At 40.1% G+C, this 14,819-nt stretch overlaps 1 protein-coding gene across 5 annotated transcripts in view; it reads left to right on the plus strand.

Moving 5' to 3' along the window:
* The window catches only part of ptprq (protein tyrosine phosphatase receptor type Q), a 171,284-nt gene that overhangs the window by 99,624 nt on the left and 56,841 nt on the right, over nt 1–14,819 (plus strand). For all 5 annotated transcript variants that reach the window (XM_059978394.1, XM_059978390.1, XM_059978391.1 and 2 more), the window contains exons 35-39: nt 3,407–3,564; nt 6,321–6,460; nt 10,161–10,329; nt 10,461–10,612; nt 13,113–13,254. In XM_059978394.1, the coding sequence (XP_059834377.1) occupies nt 3,407–3,564; nt 6,321–6,460; nt 10,161–10,329; nt 10,461–10,612; nt 13,113–13,254 (761 nt within the window). The remainder of the gene's footprint in view (nt 1–3,406; nt 3,565–6,320; nt 6,461–10,160; nt 10,330–10,460; nt 10,613–13,112; nt 13,255–14,819) is intronic.

Below are 14,819 nucleotides of genomic sequence, written 5' to 3' on the forward strand. Positions count from 1 at the left end.
GTTGTAGAAACAGAGGTTTCTGTTAGGTGGAATATTAAAATCAGGACAATGAACTTCAGCCATGTAACCCATTCATTTCTGATCATAATGGAAGTGAGACTGTGGCATTGGTTGGGTTTGGGGAAGAGGCAGGCACTGGGGTAGGGGCAAGCAAACAGTTACAGGAGCCTCAGGACTCACACCACCAGGTTCAGGAACAGGTATTACCCCTCAACCTTTAGGTTCTTGAACCAGTGGGGATAACTTCACCTAAGTTCACTTGCCCCAAAACTGAAATGTTCCTATAATATATGGACTCACTTTCAAGAACTCTTCATTTCATGTTCTCAATATTTATTGCTTGCTTGCTTATCTATCTATCTATCTATCTATTTATTTATTATTTTTCTTTCTCTTTGTATCTGCACATTTTGTTATCTTTGCACACTGGTTGTCCACACAGTTGGTGCAGTCTTCCACTGTTCTATTTTTATAGGTTTTTATTGAGTATGCCCACAAGAAAATGAATCTCGGGGTTGTATATGGTGACATATATGTACTTTGAAAATAAATTTACTTTGAACTTTAGTAGCCTGAACATTTAAGTTGACCATGTATGTGCATCAATTTCTGAATATAGCGTTAACAACCAGATCTAATATCCCCTTGCCTTAGCTGTTCTTAAAAAAAAAACTATGTAATTCTTGTAATCAACCCTGACCTAATACTTCCTGTGTGAAGTTTGCAGTCTCCAAGTTCTAAAAATCTGTCAGTTAAGAACACATATATTAGTGAAAATATAAAAAAACGGATGTTTTAAAGCTAAATCATTAAAGTACATATTAAGTACAAACATCTAAACAAACTACAACAGTTCACTGAAATATAAACTATTTTATAATTTTTAATTATTTGTTTTTTTTTTCAGTTTAGGTAGTCTCACCTTGCAGCCACTCCACTTCATTCAAATAAAGGCAGGGTCATTTCCTGTGCCCAGTCAAACCTGATGTTCACAAACAGGGGAAAATCTGTAGATGCTAGAAATCCAAAGCAACATGCCCCAAATGCTGGAGGAATTCAGCAGGCTAAGCGTCATCTATGGAAATGAGAATTCTCTGCCACAGGAAACAGTTGAGGCCGGTTCATTGGCTATATTTAAGAGGAAGTTAGATATGGCCCTTGTGGCTAAAGGGATCAGGGGGTTTGGAGAGAAAGCAGGTACAGGGTTCTGAGTTGGATGATCAGCCATGATCATACTGAATGGTGGTGCAGGCTCGAAGGGCCAAATAGCCTACTCCTGCACCTATTTTCTATGTTTCTATGAGACCTGATGAAGAGTCTCAGCCCAAAACAATCACTTTTCACTCTTTTCCATAGATGCTCCCTGGCCTGCTGAGTTCCTCCAGCATTTTGTGCTTGTTGCTATGGATATCCAGAATCTGCATATTTTCTCATGTTTGCAAACCTAATGTTGATGTTTTGGGAGGATCCCACATCACAATTTTTGGATGATTAGCCCAACCGTGCACTTTACCACTGGAGAACATTGAGGAAAATATTAGAAAAGAATGGTCAACAAGCTCAAAAATTCTGTGTTCTTGCACAAATATTTCGAAAACTTAACTATGCAGCCCTGCAGAAATAAGGCAGCCAACTTATGCTGAACTGCCAGCAGTTCTGTGCAGAATTTACGACAGTGAGTCCGCATGTCATTGATATGACATGTTTTAATTTTAACCCTTTATCGGCCAAATCTTCAATGTTGCCGGAAAGCCAGCAGCTAGATGCAGCCGCATACTGCTGAGTTGCGAAAATAAATGTCTGTTCACGTACTTGTTGTTCCACTGAGTTATTTTCTCAGAATTTTTTAACCGATTAATTTCCCACACCAATACTAGGCTGACTCATCTGTAATTAACCATCTCTCTCTCTCTCTCTCTTTGCAAACAAGGAATCCACCGTACACACTCTCTGGTGTTCCAGCATTCTCATATTAGCTTATTGTCATGTATACCAAGTCAAATGAAATTCCTTGCTGTCAAAACAGGATGAGAAAAGCAATAATTTTTTTACCACTTCACTTGCCCCCCCCCCCAATCTTGCCCCCACCACCCTCCGTTTGCCACTTATTTCTTCCCACCCCTCACTTTTCTCCTGTTAAGAATATGGGTATATTTCATCAGAGCTAGGAGCTTCAAGAACTTTTAAAGATATTGAACCTCTTAATATGTTCCTTCTATTATTGTATGCCATTTCCAACATTAAAGGTTCCACATTCCTAAAGTCTGTATCAGCTGCCTCTTTAAAAATTTTTTGTGTCTCTCTGTTGGTTGGAGTCAACCACGGATGTGGCGTGCCAGCTATCTACGTGATATGCAAGTCAGTAGGCAAGGACGATACGGAGAGCAGGCACCAGCGGCGTCGCAGGAGTTGCCACTTCGCACTGAACTCAACGTAGGACTGCCTTAGGGACTCTAGCCCTGGAGTTTTCCACAGGGTTTACTCCCAAAGCCTTCCGCATGAAGAGGTTTAGCTGTAAGGCAGTGGAGGTTCGAGATCAGAGTCTTCCCTCTTGTAGATGAGCTGCCAACATAGTTAACAAACCCCATCTGCACAAAGTGACTGGGATTAAGGCACCGGTAACCCTCCTTGGTTCCAACTCCTGTCAGTAGAAAGGTTTCCACTGGGCTTGGTAGAGAAGCCACACGTGAAGGCCAAGAGCTGGACTTGGTTGTCAGAGGCTATTTCAGGTGCACGCCATTGGGAGCTTATCCCTACTATCTTTAAAATAATGCCAGACACAGTTAATTGTTCTTGGATTAGACTTTTGAGGGTAGTGTGAGAAAAAAAAACAGAATTATATCAGAAATAATTGGATTCTATAGCTGAAAGCCTATTAGTGAATGGAAAAATTAAGGTGAGCTTTCTGCCCACAATTTCTACAGATGTACTGTGGAGAGCATTACTGGCTGCATCACTGCCTGGTATTGGTGGGGGATGGGGGGGGGGGCTACTGCACAGGATCGAAGTAAGGTGCAGAGTTGTAAAATTAGTCAGCGCTATCATGAGTACCAGCCTCTGTAGTATCCAGGATATCTTCAAGGAACAGTGCCTGAAAAAGGTGGCAACCATCGTTAAGAATCCCCATCGCCTAGGACATGCTCTCTTCTCATTGCTACCATCAGAAAGGAGGCACAGAAGCCTGAAGGTGCACATTCAATGATTCAGGAACAGCTTTGTCCCCTCTGCCATCAAATTTCTGTAATTCCTGTTTTTCTCTATTATTATGTATTTCATTGTACTGCTGTCGCAAAGTTAACAAATCTTACAACGTACACTGGTGATATTAAGCCTGATTCTGATTCCTGTGATCTTATGATCTCGAATAATGTAATTGCTTTCACTTCCATGCCTTTTCTTGTTAAAGGAATGCAACAACACAACTCATTGTAAATGAGACAGGAACTTCTGTACTGCTGAAGGACTTGAGTAATGTTGAATATCATGCTTTTGTAACTGCAAGTACTAAGTTTGGTGACGGTGGAATGAAAAGTAACAACATCACTTTTCGAACTTCTGAAAGTTGTAAGTATCCTTCCTAATTCTTAAAGCTTTTGAGTAATAGGTGACTGAAGTCAAAAGCAAGTTTGTGAATCAATTAGATTATTTGTTCCAGAGGGCTGTAGTGGATCAGTTGGTAGTAGAGTCAAGGCTAAATCAAAGGATTCTTGTAATCCAGGTGAATTGTAAAATGGAGATCAGGCAGGTAGTGGTGTTGAGTAGAAGGTCAAGCATGATTTCTGCTAATGGTAGAACAAACTTGAGGGCTCATGCAATCATATTTCTTATACGATTATCTTTTAAAAATTATATTATTGATGAGTATGATACATAAACAAAACAATACGTTCTCTTTGTACTTTCAATTATGGACATTAAATATCCATTAAATCTTGTACACAAAATCTATCTCTTTTACCATAGCACTGCAGAGGGATAGGAGCAGACAATTTGGGAAAACATTTAGTTAGGGTAGGGAGAAATATGATGCTATTAGACAGGAATTTGAGTACGTAAATTGGGAGCAGATGTTCTCAGGGAAAAGCACAGCAGAAATGTGGCAAATGTTCAGGGAACATTTGCATGGTGTTCTGCATAGGTATGTTCCATTGAGGCAGGGAAAGGATGGTAGGGTAAAAGAACCAAATCTAGTTAAGTAGAAAAGAAAAGCTGACAAAAGTTTCAAGAAAATAGGTACTGTTAGAGCTCTAGAAAATTACAAAGGTGCAGGAAGGAGCTCAAGAATGAAATTAGGAGAGCTAGAAGGGGCCATGAGAAAGCCTTGGTGAGCAGGATTAAGGAAAACACCAAGGCATTCTACAAGTATGTAAAGAGCAAGAAGATGAGCCGTGTCAGAATAGGATCAGTCAGGTGTGATAGTGAAAACATATGCATGGAGTCAGAGGAGGTTCTTACTGAATATTTTGCTTCAGTATTCATTAGGGAAAAGGACCTTGGAAATGTGGAGATGACTTACAGCGGACTGAAATACTTGAGTGTATAGACATTAAGAAAGAGGATATGCTGGAGCTGTTGAAAGGTACTAAGTTAGTTAAGTTCTCTGGGACCAGATGAGATCTACCCCAGGCCACTGTGGGAGGAAATTGCTGAGCCTCTGGTGATGACCTTTGCATCACCAATGAGGACGGGAGAGGTTCCGGAGGACTGGAAGGTTGCAAGTGTTGTTGCCTTGTTCAAGAAAGGGAGCAGAGATAACCCAGGAAATTATAGACCAGTGAGTCTTGCTTCAGTGGTGGACAAGTTGTTGGAGAAGATCCTGAGAGACAGGATTTATGAGTATTTGGAGAGACATAATTTGATTAGGGATAGTCAGCATGACTTTGTCAAGGGTAGGTTGTGCCTTATGAGCCTGATTGAATTCTTTGGGGAAAGTAACAAAACACATTGATGAAAGTAGAGCAGTAGATATAGTGTTTATAGATTTCAGTAAGGCATTTGATAAGGTTCCCCATGCAAGGCTCATTCTAAAAGTAATGAGACATGGGATTAAAGGAGACTTTGCTTTGTAGATCCAGAATTGGCTTGCCCACAGAAGGCAAAGGGTGATTGTAGATGGTTTGTATTCTGCATGGAGGATGGTGATCAGTGTGTGTTTTGCAAGGATCTGTTCTGGGAACCCTCCTCTTTGTGATTTTATAAATGACCTAGAGTAGAAGGGTGGGTTAGTAAGTTTGCTGATGACACAAAGGTTGGGGGTGTTGTGGATAGTCTGGAAGACTGTCAGAGGTTACAGCGGGACATCCAGAGGATGCAAAACTGGGCTGAGAAGTAACATCTGGAGTTCATTCAGAGAAGTGTGAAGTGGTTAATTTTGGTTGGTAAAATCTGAAGACAGAGTATGACATTAAAGGCAAAACTCTTGGCAGTGTGGAGGATCAGTGAGATCTTGAGGTCAGTGTCCATTGGACACTCAAAGCTGCTGTGCAGGTTGACAGTGTTCTTAAGAAGGTGTAAGGGGTGTTGGCATTCATCAACCATGGGATTGAGTTCAAGAGCCGTGAGGTAATGATAAAGCTCTATAAGAACTTAGTTAGACCCCACTTGGAGTACTGTGTTCAGTTTTGGTCATCTCACTAGAAGAAGGATGTGGATACTATTGAGAGAGTGCAGAGGAGATTTGCAAGGATGTTGCCTCAATTGGGGAGGATGCCTTATGAGAATAGGTTGAGTGAACTTGCCTTTTCTTCTTGGAACGACGGAGGATGAGAGGTGACCTGACAGAGGTGTATAAGATGTTGAGAGGCATTGATCGTGTGGATAGCCAGAGGCATTTTCCCAGTGCTGAAATGGCTAACATGGTGGGGGGGGGGCATAGTTTTAAGGTGCTTGGAGGTAGGTATAAGGGGGATGTCAGCGGTAAGGATTTTACATCGAGAGTGGTGGGTGTGTGAAATGCACTCCAGCAACAGTGGTAGAGGCAGATACAATAGGGTCTTTTAAGAGACTCTTGGATAGGTACATGGAGCTTAGAAAAATAGAGGGCTATGTGTTAGTGTAATTCTAGGAAGTTTATAGAGGAGGTTACATGGTCAGCATAATGTTGTGGGCTGAAGGGCCTGTAATGTGTTGTAGATTTCTATGATTCTTTGATTTAGCGGAGAAGACATTGTCCTTTGTGTATGTCTATGAGAGCACTATCAAACTGATTCTGCATTGAAACGTTCAGAATTAGCCTCAGTATTCCAGATGGAATCTTGCCTGGTTTTCAAAGGATTAAGTTCAAAGGAAACTATAGATCTAATACACACCTTTTTCTGCAGCAAACCCTGAGGGCACTATCTCCTATGTCAACAGAAGTTCCACCTCCATTCAGGTCTTTTGGAATCATCCATTTAAACCAGCTGGAAGTGTTCAGTCCTACATTGTTCACTACAGAAATATTTCAGGTTATTTTACACAGGTATGGCATTTTCTGGCTTTAGCTGTAAAAGTGTCTGATTATTTTTTAATGAATAGGCATTTGACAAGGTGCCCATGCAAAGCTTAAAGAGGAAGTAATGAGGCATGGGATTGAAGGGGATATTGCTTTGTGGATACAGAACTGGCTTGCCCACAGAAGGCAAAGAGTGGTTGTAGACGGGTCATATTCTGCATGGAGGTCGGTCACCAGCGGAGAGCCTCAGGGATCTGTCCTGGGACCCTTACACTTTATGATTTTTATAAATGACCTGGATGAGGAAGTGGATGGATGGGTTAGTAAATTTGCTGATGACATAAAGGTTGGGGTATTGTGGATAGTGTGGAGGGATGTCAGAGGTTACAGCGAGACATTGATAGGATGCAAAACCGGGCTGAGAAGTGGCAGATGGAGTTCAACCCAGATAAGTGTGAGGTGGTTCATTTTGGTAGGTCAAATATGATGGCAGAATATAGTGCTAATTACTGGCAATACTCTTGGCAGTGTGAAGGATCGGAGGGATCTTGGGGTCCAAGTCCATAGGACACTCAAAGACTCTGTAGTTAAGAAGGCCTACGGTGTGTTGGCCTTCATCAACCGTGGGATTGAGTTTAGGAGCCGAGAGGTAATGTTGCAGCTGTATAGGGCCCTGGTCAGACCCCATTTGGAGTACTGTGCTCAGTTCTGGTCGCCTCACTATAGGAAGGATGTTGAAACCATAGAAAGGGTGCAGAGGAGACTTACAAGGTTGTTGCCTGGATTGGGGAGCATGCTTTATGAGAATAGGTTTAATGAATTTGGCCTTTTTTCCTTGGCGCTACGGAGGATGAGAGGTGACTTGATAGAGGTGTATAAGATGATGAGAGGAATTGATTGTGTGGATAGTCAGAGACTTTTTCCCAGGGCTGAAATGGCTAGCATGAGAGCACACGGTTTAAGGTGCTTGGAAGTAGGTACAGAGGAGATGTCAGGGGTAAGTATTTTTTATGCAGAGAGTGGTGAGTGTGTGGAATGGGCTGCCAGCGACGGTGGTGCAGGCAGATACGATTGGATCTTTTAAGAGACTCCTGGATAGGTACATGGAGCTCAGAAAAATAGAGGGCCATGGGTAACCCTAGGTAATTTCTAAGGTAAGGACATGTTCGGCACAGCATTGTGGGACGAAGGGCCTGTATTGTGCTGTAGGTTTTCTATGTTTCTATGAATATGAAATAAACTGATAACAACAGGCTAGCTTTATAAATCCCAGTGTAATGGGAACAGGGTAGCGGTAAAGGGAGTCTGGTTTCATTCAGGAAAGGCAGAAGTAAATGCAAAACACTTGTCAGAGCTTTTAACTTCACCTAATGGGACAACAATCTGAATGAGTTGATTCTCACCTCTGATATTTATAGGGATACAGCAGATTAAGGATGGAATGGAAACCATTGGGGTAATGATGTGGAAACCCTTTTATATATGGTGATATTGCCCTTCATTGAAGGGAAATTTTCCCTAATGAACTACAGCAGGCATTACTGAATATTTGCTTTGAGATTAACAGAAGGAGAATGGTGCCAAACTTACTGATTCCAGCAAAAAGTAGATTAAAGAGATTAATTTAACTGTTCTTTGTGCATTCATTCAAAATACTTTCACTCTTGGGACACTTATTTTGCTCCCTTCATGAGAAGAAAGCATAAAACATGAGGGCAGGATGGAGAACTGAGGGCAGCCCTCTAGACATTTGGCAGTGACCGTGTCAGAGATAGAGTCTATGGTGGTCATGCTGTGCTTGGCTTCAGCAAGGGGGCATCAGTCAACTACCTAATATGGAGCTAGGTATAAGCCAGCCATGTGACTGAAAATTATTTTTGTGAATATCAATGACATTTGAAGTAAGATTATAAAGATTATTGCTAAAAATACCTTAACAATTCATGTTTATGATCTTGTACAGAGCTTCAATCATCTTGCTGGAGATAATATCATAGAATTCTTGCAGACTACGCACTAATTTGGATAGACACTGTTTGACAGGGATGGTTATGGGATATTAATCGTCGAGCAGATTAGGTAAAGATTGCGGAAAAATGGGTAGATGGTTCTGACCACTGTGGTCTGGGAGATGACAATACAAAGGGCTATGGGGACTTTGGGAAGGAGAAGTGAGTTGGCATGATTATTAAATACCAAACAATTAAAGCAGACAGGTGCAGGCTCTTTAAACGACTCCAAAGTAAGTCTCAAGCCTTCACATCAGACCTGTTTCCATGTATGAAATCTGTGCAAATTTGCAAATCTTGGTTACCTAGCAGAATTTTGTGCAGATGAATAGGTGCGTGCTCTATGTCAGTTGAGAATACTGTCCATCTCCAGTTGCCTGTCTGCATATATAATATCAGAGATCGTGTTCTAATTGAATACAATATTATAAGTAGATTTTTGATATAAATTCTGTTGCACAGTGTGCAAGAGTATAAAGCTGCTGGAATGTAATTTTGATTGCTCCTTGGCATTGATTGGACTCTAAATATAGTAAACTATCCAGGCCTACTTCAAATTAATCTTCATTTGTTTCAGAACAATTTAAGGACTATATGACCTTTATTTCTGTCATCCTTTAGTTGTTTAATCTTGTCTCCAATGTATTTTTAATTTGTAAGTTATCGTCTCCAATTCAACTGATGCCTTACTAATGTAATCAGCTGGGAATGAGTTTCTGAATCTAAATTACTGCTTTAATAGAATGTGTAGCAATCTTCACATCAGCCTCTGGACTGGAGTAACTCATTTGGAATTTTGTCAGCCTGTGCACCATCAGGTTATCACTTCAGTAGTTATCTGGCTTATTCTGTTCTTTAATCAATCTTCTTATCTGTCCTCCAGCTCTGTCTTTCTGTTTTCAGTGGTTCAAAGTTATGATTTAAATACTAAGATTAAATGCATACAGTAACATCAGAAAAAGACCAATGCCTTATAAAGCCTTATCTTTATAAGGTACTGGTCAGACCTCACTAGGAGTATTGTAAGCAATTTTTGGTCTAAGGAAGGATGTGCTAGCTTTAGAGAGGGTCCAGAGAAGGTTCGTGAGAATAATTCCAGGACTAAGATTTAAAGCTTGAGTGCTTGATGGCTTTGGGCCTGCATTCGCTGGAGTTTTTAGAAGAATGGTGGGGGGTGGGGTGGATCTCATAGAATCCTATTGAATGTTGAAAGGCCTGGACAGAGTAGACATGGAGCAGATGTTTCCTCGAGTGGGGGAGCCAAGATCAAACGGGCACAGACTCAGAGTAGAGGACATCCCTTTACCACAGAGATGAGGCAGAATTTCTTTAGCCAGAGGGTGGTGAATCTGAGGAATTCATTGCCACCATTGGTTGTGGAGGTCAGATCATTGGGTATTTTTAAGATGGAGATTGATAGATTTTTGATTAGGACAGGCATCAGTCACAGGGAGAATGCAGAAGAAAGGGGTTGAGAGGGATAATAAGTCAGCCATGACGGAATGGTGCAGCAGACTGCCATTCAGTAGGCAAAATGGCATAATCCTGCTACTATATCTTATGGTCTTATGGCCTAAAATATAAATGTAGATATAATATAGCATTATGAAATGTTAAATTATAAATAGAAGTGCATATGTTTAACTTATTTTAATATTTTTGTTGTGTTAAATGCCTGAAAAGGAACAAACAATAACATACTTATTTCTGCTTTTCAGAATGTCACAGATTTTGAACAGGTCATTAATGGTGACAGTGTTAATACATCTGTAATTTTAGCCAACTTGACCAAATTCAGTCACTATAAACTGTGGATGTTAGCCTGCTCTTCCCTGACAGATGAAATTCAGACGAGTGAACTGATTGATGTACACACTGAGGAAGATGGTAGGTTTGTAATTCGGATGTTTTGGGAGTCAATAGCATATAGTGACTGAGATATTAAATTAAATTTTAATTAGCCAATTAAGATAGGCAGTCAGTGCATAATTTTGTGACTGATTTGAAACTTTTTTCAGTGCCGTCAGCTCCTCCGCAAGACCTGGTGATAATAAACTATACGGCAGATTCCGTCTTGGTTAGCTGGAAACCTAGTCCTATGCCAAATGGTATTGTGGAACTCTACAGTTTTAAAATAATTGACAACACAAATGGAAGTATATATTTTAAGGTACCACTTGAAGCTTTAGTTTTGTATTGAGTTTTCTATTTATTCTGGTATACCAGTCAAAATACTCAAGATACTCAAAGTATGTGTGTGTATATATGGTTGGTTGGCATCCGTCTGTCTTGAAGGTCAATGGGCAGAGATCATCGTCATCACAAGCCTGGGTGGAAGGCATGGAGATCCTGAGATGCCCAGTCATCAAGATACCCCTCTCTGCCTCACCAGTGTAGTCCAAAGGAAAGCTCATGAAGCAATATACTTGCTATCAGCTTAGCTGCAGGAGCTGCTGGAAGGAAGTTCAATTATGTCCACCTGCCATAGGAGCTCCTCTCTAGATTTGCTGCCTGGGTTTACTCCCATAGCCTTGGTCTCTCCTGCCCACAAGGCAGTGGGGCTGTTTACCCATAGCTGGGGTTCTGGTTCACAAGCGCCAGCGTGCGTTCACACACCAGTGAGCCTGCGTGCTACATGCAGGGGCCAGACCTCCTCCCCATCCTCTGTAGTTCAGCCTGAGTCCAACAGAAGTTCAGTTTCCCAGTATTGCCAGCGAGGAGGCACTACATGAGGCTTGCTGTTGGAAAGGCTATGTATTGGCAGGGAGAGACTTACACATTCAGGTCTCCTTTTCGCAAGACTACTAGCCAGCAGAGGAAGCTGAAAGTGAGAACAACAAGAACTTCCCACTACACTATCACACTAGACACATCTCCTCAGCCATTTTGACATTTATTTTACATTACGCCCAATTAAGCTGTTATGCCAATTTTTCATAGAAATAGTTATAAAGGTATAAAAAAGACAAGCTACCATTTAACCTTGTAACAACTTATATATTTAAATGAAGTACAGAGCAGATCAGAACACTGAACAGGACACACAAAATGCTGTGAAACTTAACAGCTCAGGCATCATCTACAGAAATGAGTAAACAGTCAACTTTTCAGGCAGAGAACCTTCATTAGGACTGATGAAACTAGAACACTGCCAGTATTTTAGTACTATAAATCTGTGTATTGGTTCCTAATAGTTATCGGCAGAGGAATTCATCAAGTGCATACTGCCATGTTCTTTTGATTGACTGTAAATGAAAAAAATCAGCTCTGACATCGTGCAGATAATGAACTACCTTCATTGCCTTTCTGCATGACGTAGTATTGTAACCCAACAATACATTTCCTGACATCCTGTGCAGGTCATTAGCTCATGTTCAGATTCTTCGTCACTTTCCTAGTCTTCATACAGTATTCAAAGTCAAATAAAAAACAAAATATTTAAAAATCACTGCTTTTTTGAATTGGTGTCCATCAGCCCAAATCCTGAACATACTCAAGAACATGCAACTATAATGGTATTTCAAACGGTTCACTCTAAGCATGGTGTTGTGTCCAACAGCCACACGAGCAGATGCCACTGAACTGACACTAGTTGCAAACTGTTCAGAAATTGTCTCCTGTCCCAATTAAGTGGCATATTATCCCATAAAAACAAAAGGAATCCTAGCTATTTTCTTGATTAATTTTTGTTCTTTAAGCATTTTCCCAAATAAGTTTCTGCCCTGATTAACTGATGTCCCACTGGCTCGATGATATACACAGCATATACACTCAACAGCCACTTTATTAGTACCTTTTGTAACTAATAAAGTGGCTACTGAGTGTATGCTTGTGGTCTTCTGCTGTTGTAGCCCGTGCATTCAAAGATGCTCTTTTGTACACCTCTGTCGTAACACATGGTTAATTGAATTGCTGTTGCCTTCCTGTCAGTTTGAACCAGTCTGGCCATTCTGCACTGAACTCTTTCATTAACAAGGCTTTCTCATCCACAAGATGCTGCTCACACTGGATGATTATTTTGTACCATTTTCATAGAGGGACTGTTGTATGTGAAAATCACAGGAGATCAGTTTCTGATCCTGTCTGGCACCAACGATGATTTCACTGTCAAGGTCACTTAAATCACATTTCAGCTCCGTTCTGATATTTGGGCTGAACATCAACTGAACTCATGACCAATATCTGCATGGTTTTATGCATAGAGTTGCTGCCATGTGATTGGCTGACTTGATATGTGTATTAATGAGCAGGTGTACCTAATCAAATGGTCACAGAGTGTATATGCAAGGTATGTAAAATGTTTACTTCATTCTCAAAGATAACGGTAACCAGAAATGATATCAAAAAGACTCTTGAATGTCTCTATGTACCCTGTTCTACGTAACAACATTTGCAGAAGTAGTACCCATACAAGTTCTGTATCAACAAAATGTGAAGATATCTGATCTAAATAGGATAAATACCATAATACCTGCTAAATTATGCAATTCCTTGATGGTAATTAATTAACAATATAATTTGCTGTTTATATATTCCAATCAATTTTTTTGCTTAGTCTTTCAAAATATTACTTTGTCCACAACATAAAACACATTATAGGGAACAATATTCTAATACCAACAAAAAATATGATATTAAAAATCTCACTCCATTTTCTTCTATGTTTTAAGAATGTATCAGGATCATTTCAGGAAGCAAGACTCACTGGCTTTGAACTACTGCATGAATATTTCATCAGTGTATCAGCTTTTACAAAAATGGGAAATGGAGATCAATTCAGTAATACTGTAACTTTCAAAGTAAATGAATCAGGTTTGTTCACCCTTGATGTTTAATTTAGGTTGTTTTAAGTATGTAAGTTTGTTCTATCATAAAATAATGCTGTCAATTTTATTTAACTATTATTAATAGAGATATAGAATAGGCTCTCTTGGCCCTTCGAGCTGTGCTGCCCAGCAATCCCCCAATTTAATCCTAGCCTAATCACGGGACAATTTATAATGGCCTATTAGCCTACCAAACAGTATGTCTTTGGACTGTGGGAGGAAACCTATGAGGTCATGGGGCGGACATACAAACTTCTTACAGGCAGTGGTGGGAATTGAACCCTGGTCACTAGTACTGTAAAACGTTGTGCTAACCGCTACACTACCATGCCGCCCCTTGTGCATTGGCATCTAATAGTTATGCTTTGCCTTTTAATTTATATAATGTATGTGGTTTTACCAAAAAGAATCATCAGAAAATATTTGATTTGCAATTTTTCAACAAACTTTTTTGCTTTCCTGGCAGTTTCTTCAGCATAATTTCCACTAGAAGTGCAATTTACATGTGTAAATATTAGGTCTCAGGTCAGTATGTCATACCTATGTCAGTATGGCAAACCTGCAGTGTTCTGTCAAAATAAAAATGTGAAAAATACACAGCTGCTGACATCTCTATTGGTTACTCAGGTAGAATTGATAAAGATAGAAATAGCAAGGCAAAATAAATCACGTGATGTACTGGAATTATATTAATTTTGATTATTTGATTTGATTTTGGGACACAGTCAATCATTTCATGTTCAAACCATTACAATAGGACCCAGGATCAAATGTAGCCATAGAAGCCTGGTTCTTATTTCATCACCTTGGAAAGTAGGGAGATACTTGGTGGTAACAGCTTGGAGGATATTGAAGCAAAGTGTTAATTGTTTAGCAAACTTTTTTTTAATGTCAAGGGGCCAATGATGAATTTGTGTAGTCTGCTAAATATCTGTTCATCTGAATCCACGACATATAAGACCAGGAGCAGTAACTCATCCACTAGCTTTGTATGGATTAAATCATTATTCTCTCTGAAGTGGTAGGGTTTATCCACATCATTTATTACTGTTATTTGTTCGGAACCTGTGCAGAAATTTGACTGAGAAAATGCAGCTGCATCATGGAAGAATCTTGGGAATTACGCACTCACTTATTGAGCTTTCTTGTGGCTACACATAAGATATGTGATCATTGAAAGAGTGAAATCTCTGACGTTTTACAAATGTTACTGTGAATTTAGGGCATGCTCTGATCACGTGTCCAGACAACACCATTCTGAAACTGGGAACCCCTCCTGAGATGCAACCCGAGCAGATGCTCTGTTGTCCTTGAATGTGCTTATCTTAGTGCTTGACTGAACAATTAACCAATTTGCTTTCTGATACATCCATATATGACCAATAACAAAAATATGAATGTTACCATTTTCCTGTCCCTGTCTGGAAAAACAGAAATAAAAATGGAGTATATTGCTGTCTTTTATAGCCAGTGACATAACAAGGAATGGGACCAGAAGGCATTAGTGTCTTTCTGAGGAAGCATCAAAGGTATTCGCTACATAGAGAAGTT

Source organism: Hypanus sabinus, chromosome 8 (assembly GCF_030144855.1).
Source record: "Hypanus sabinus isolate sHypSab1 chromosome 8, sHypSab1.hap1, whole genome shotgun sequence".
NCBI lineage: Eukaryota > Metazoa > Chordata > Chondrichthyes > Myliobatiformes > Dasyatidae > Hypanus > Hypanus sabinus.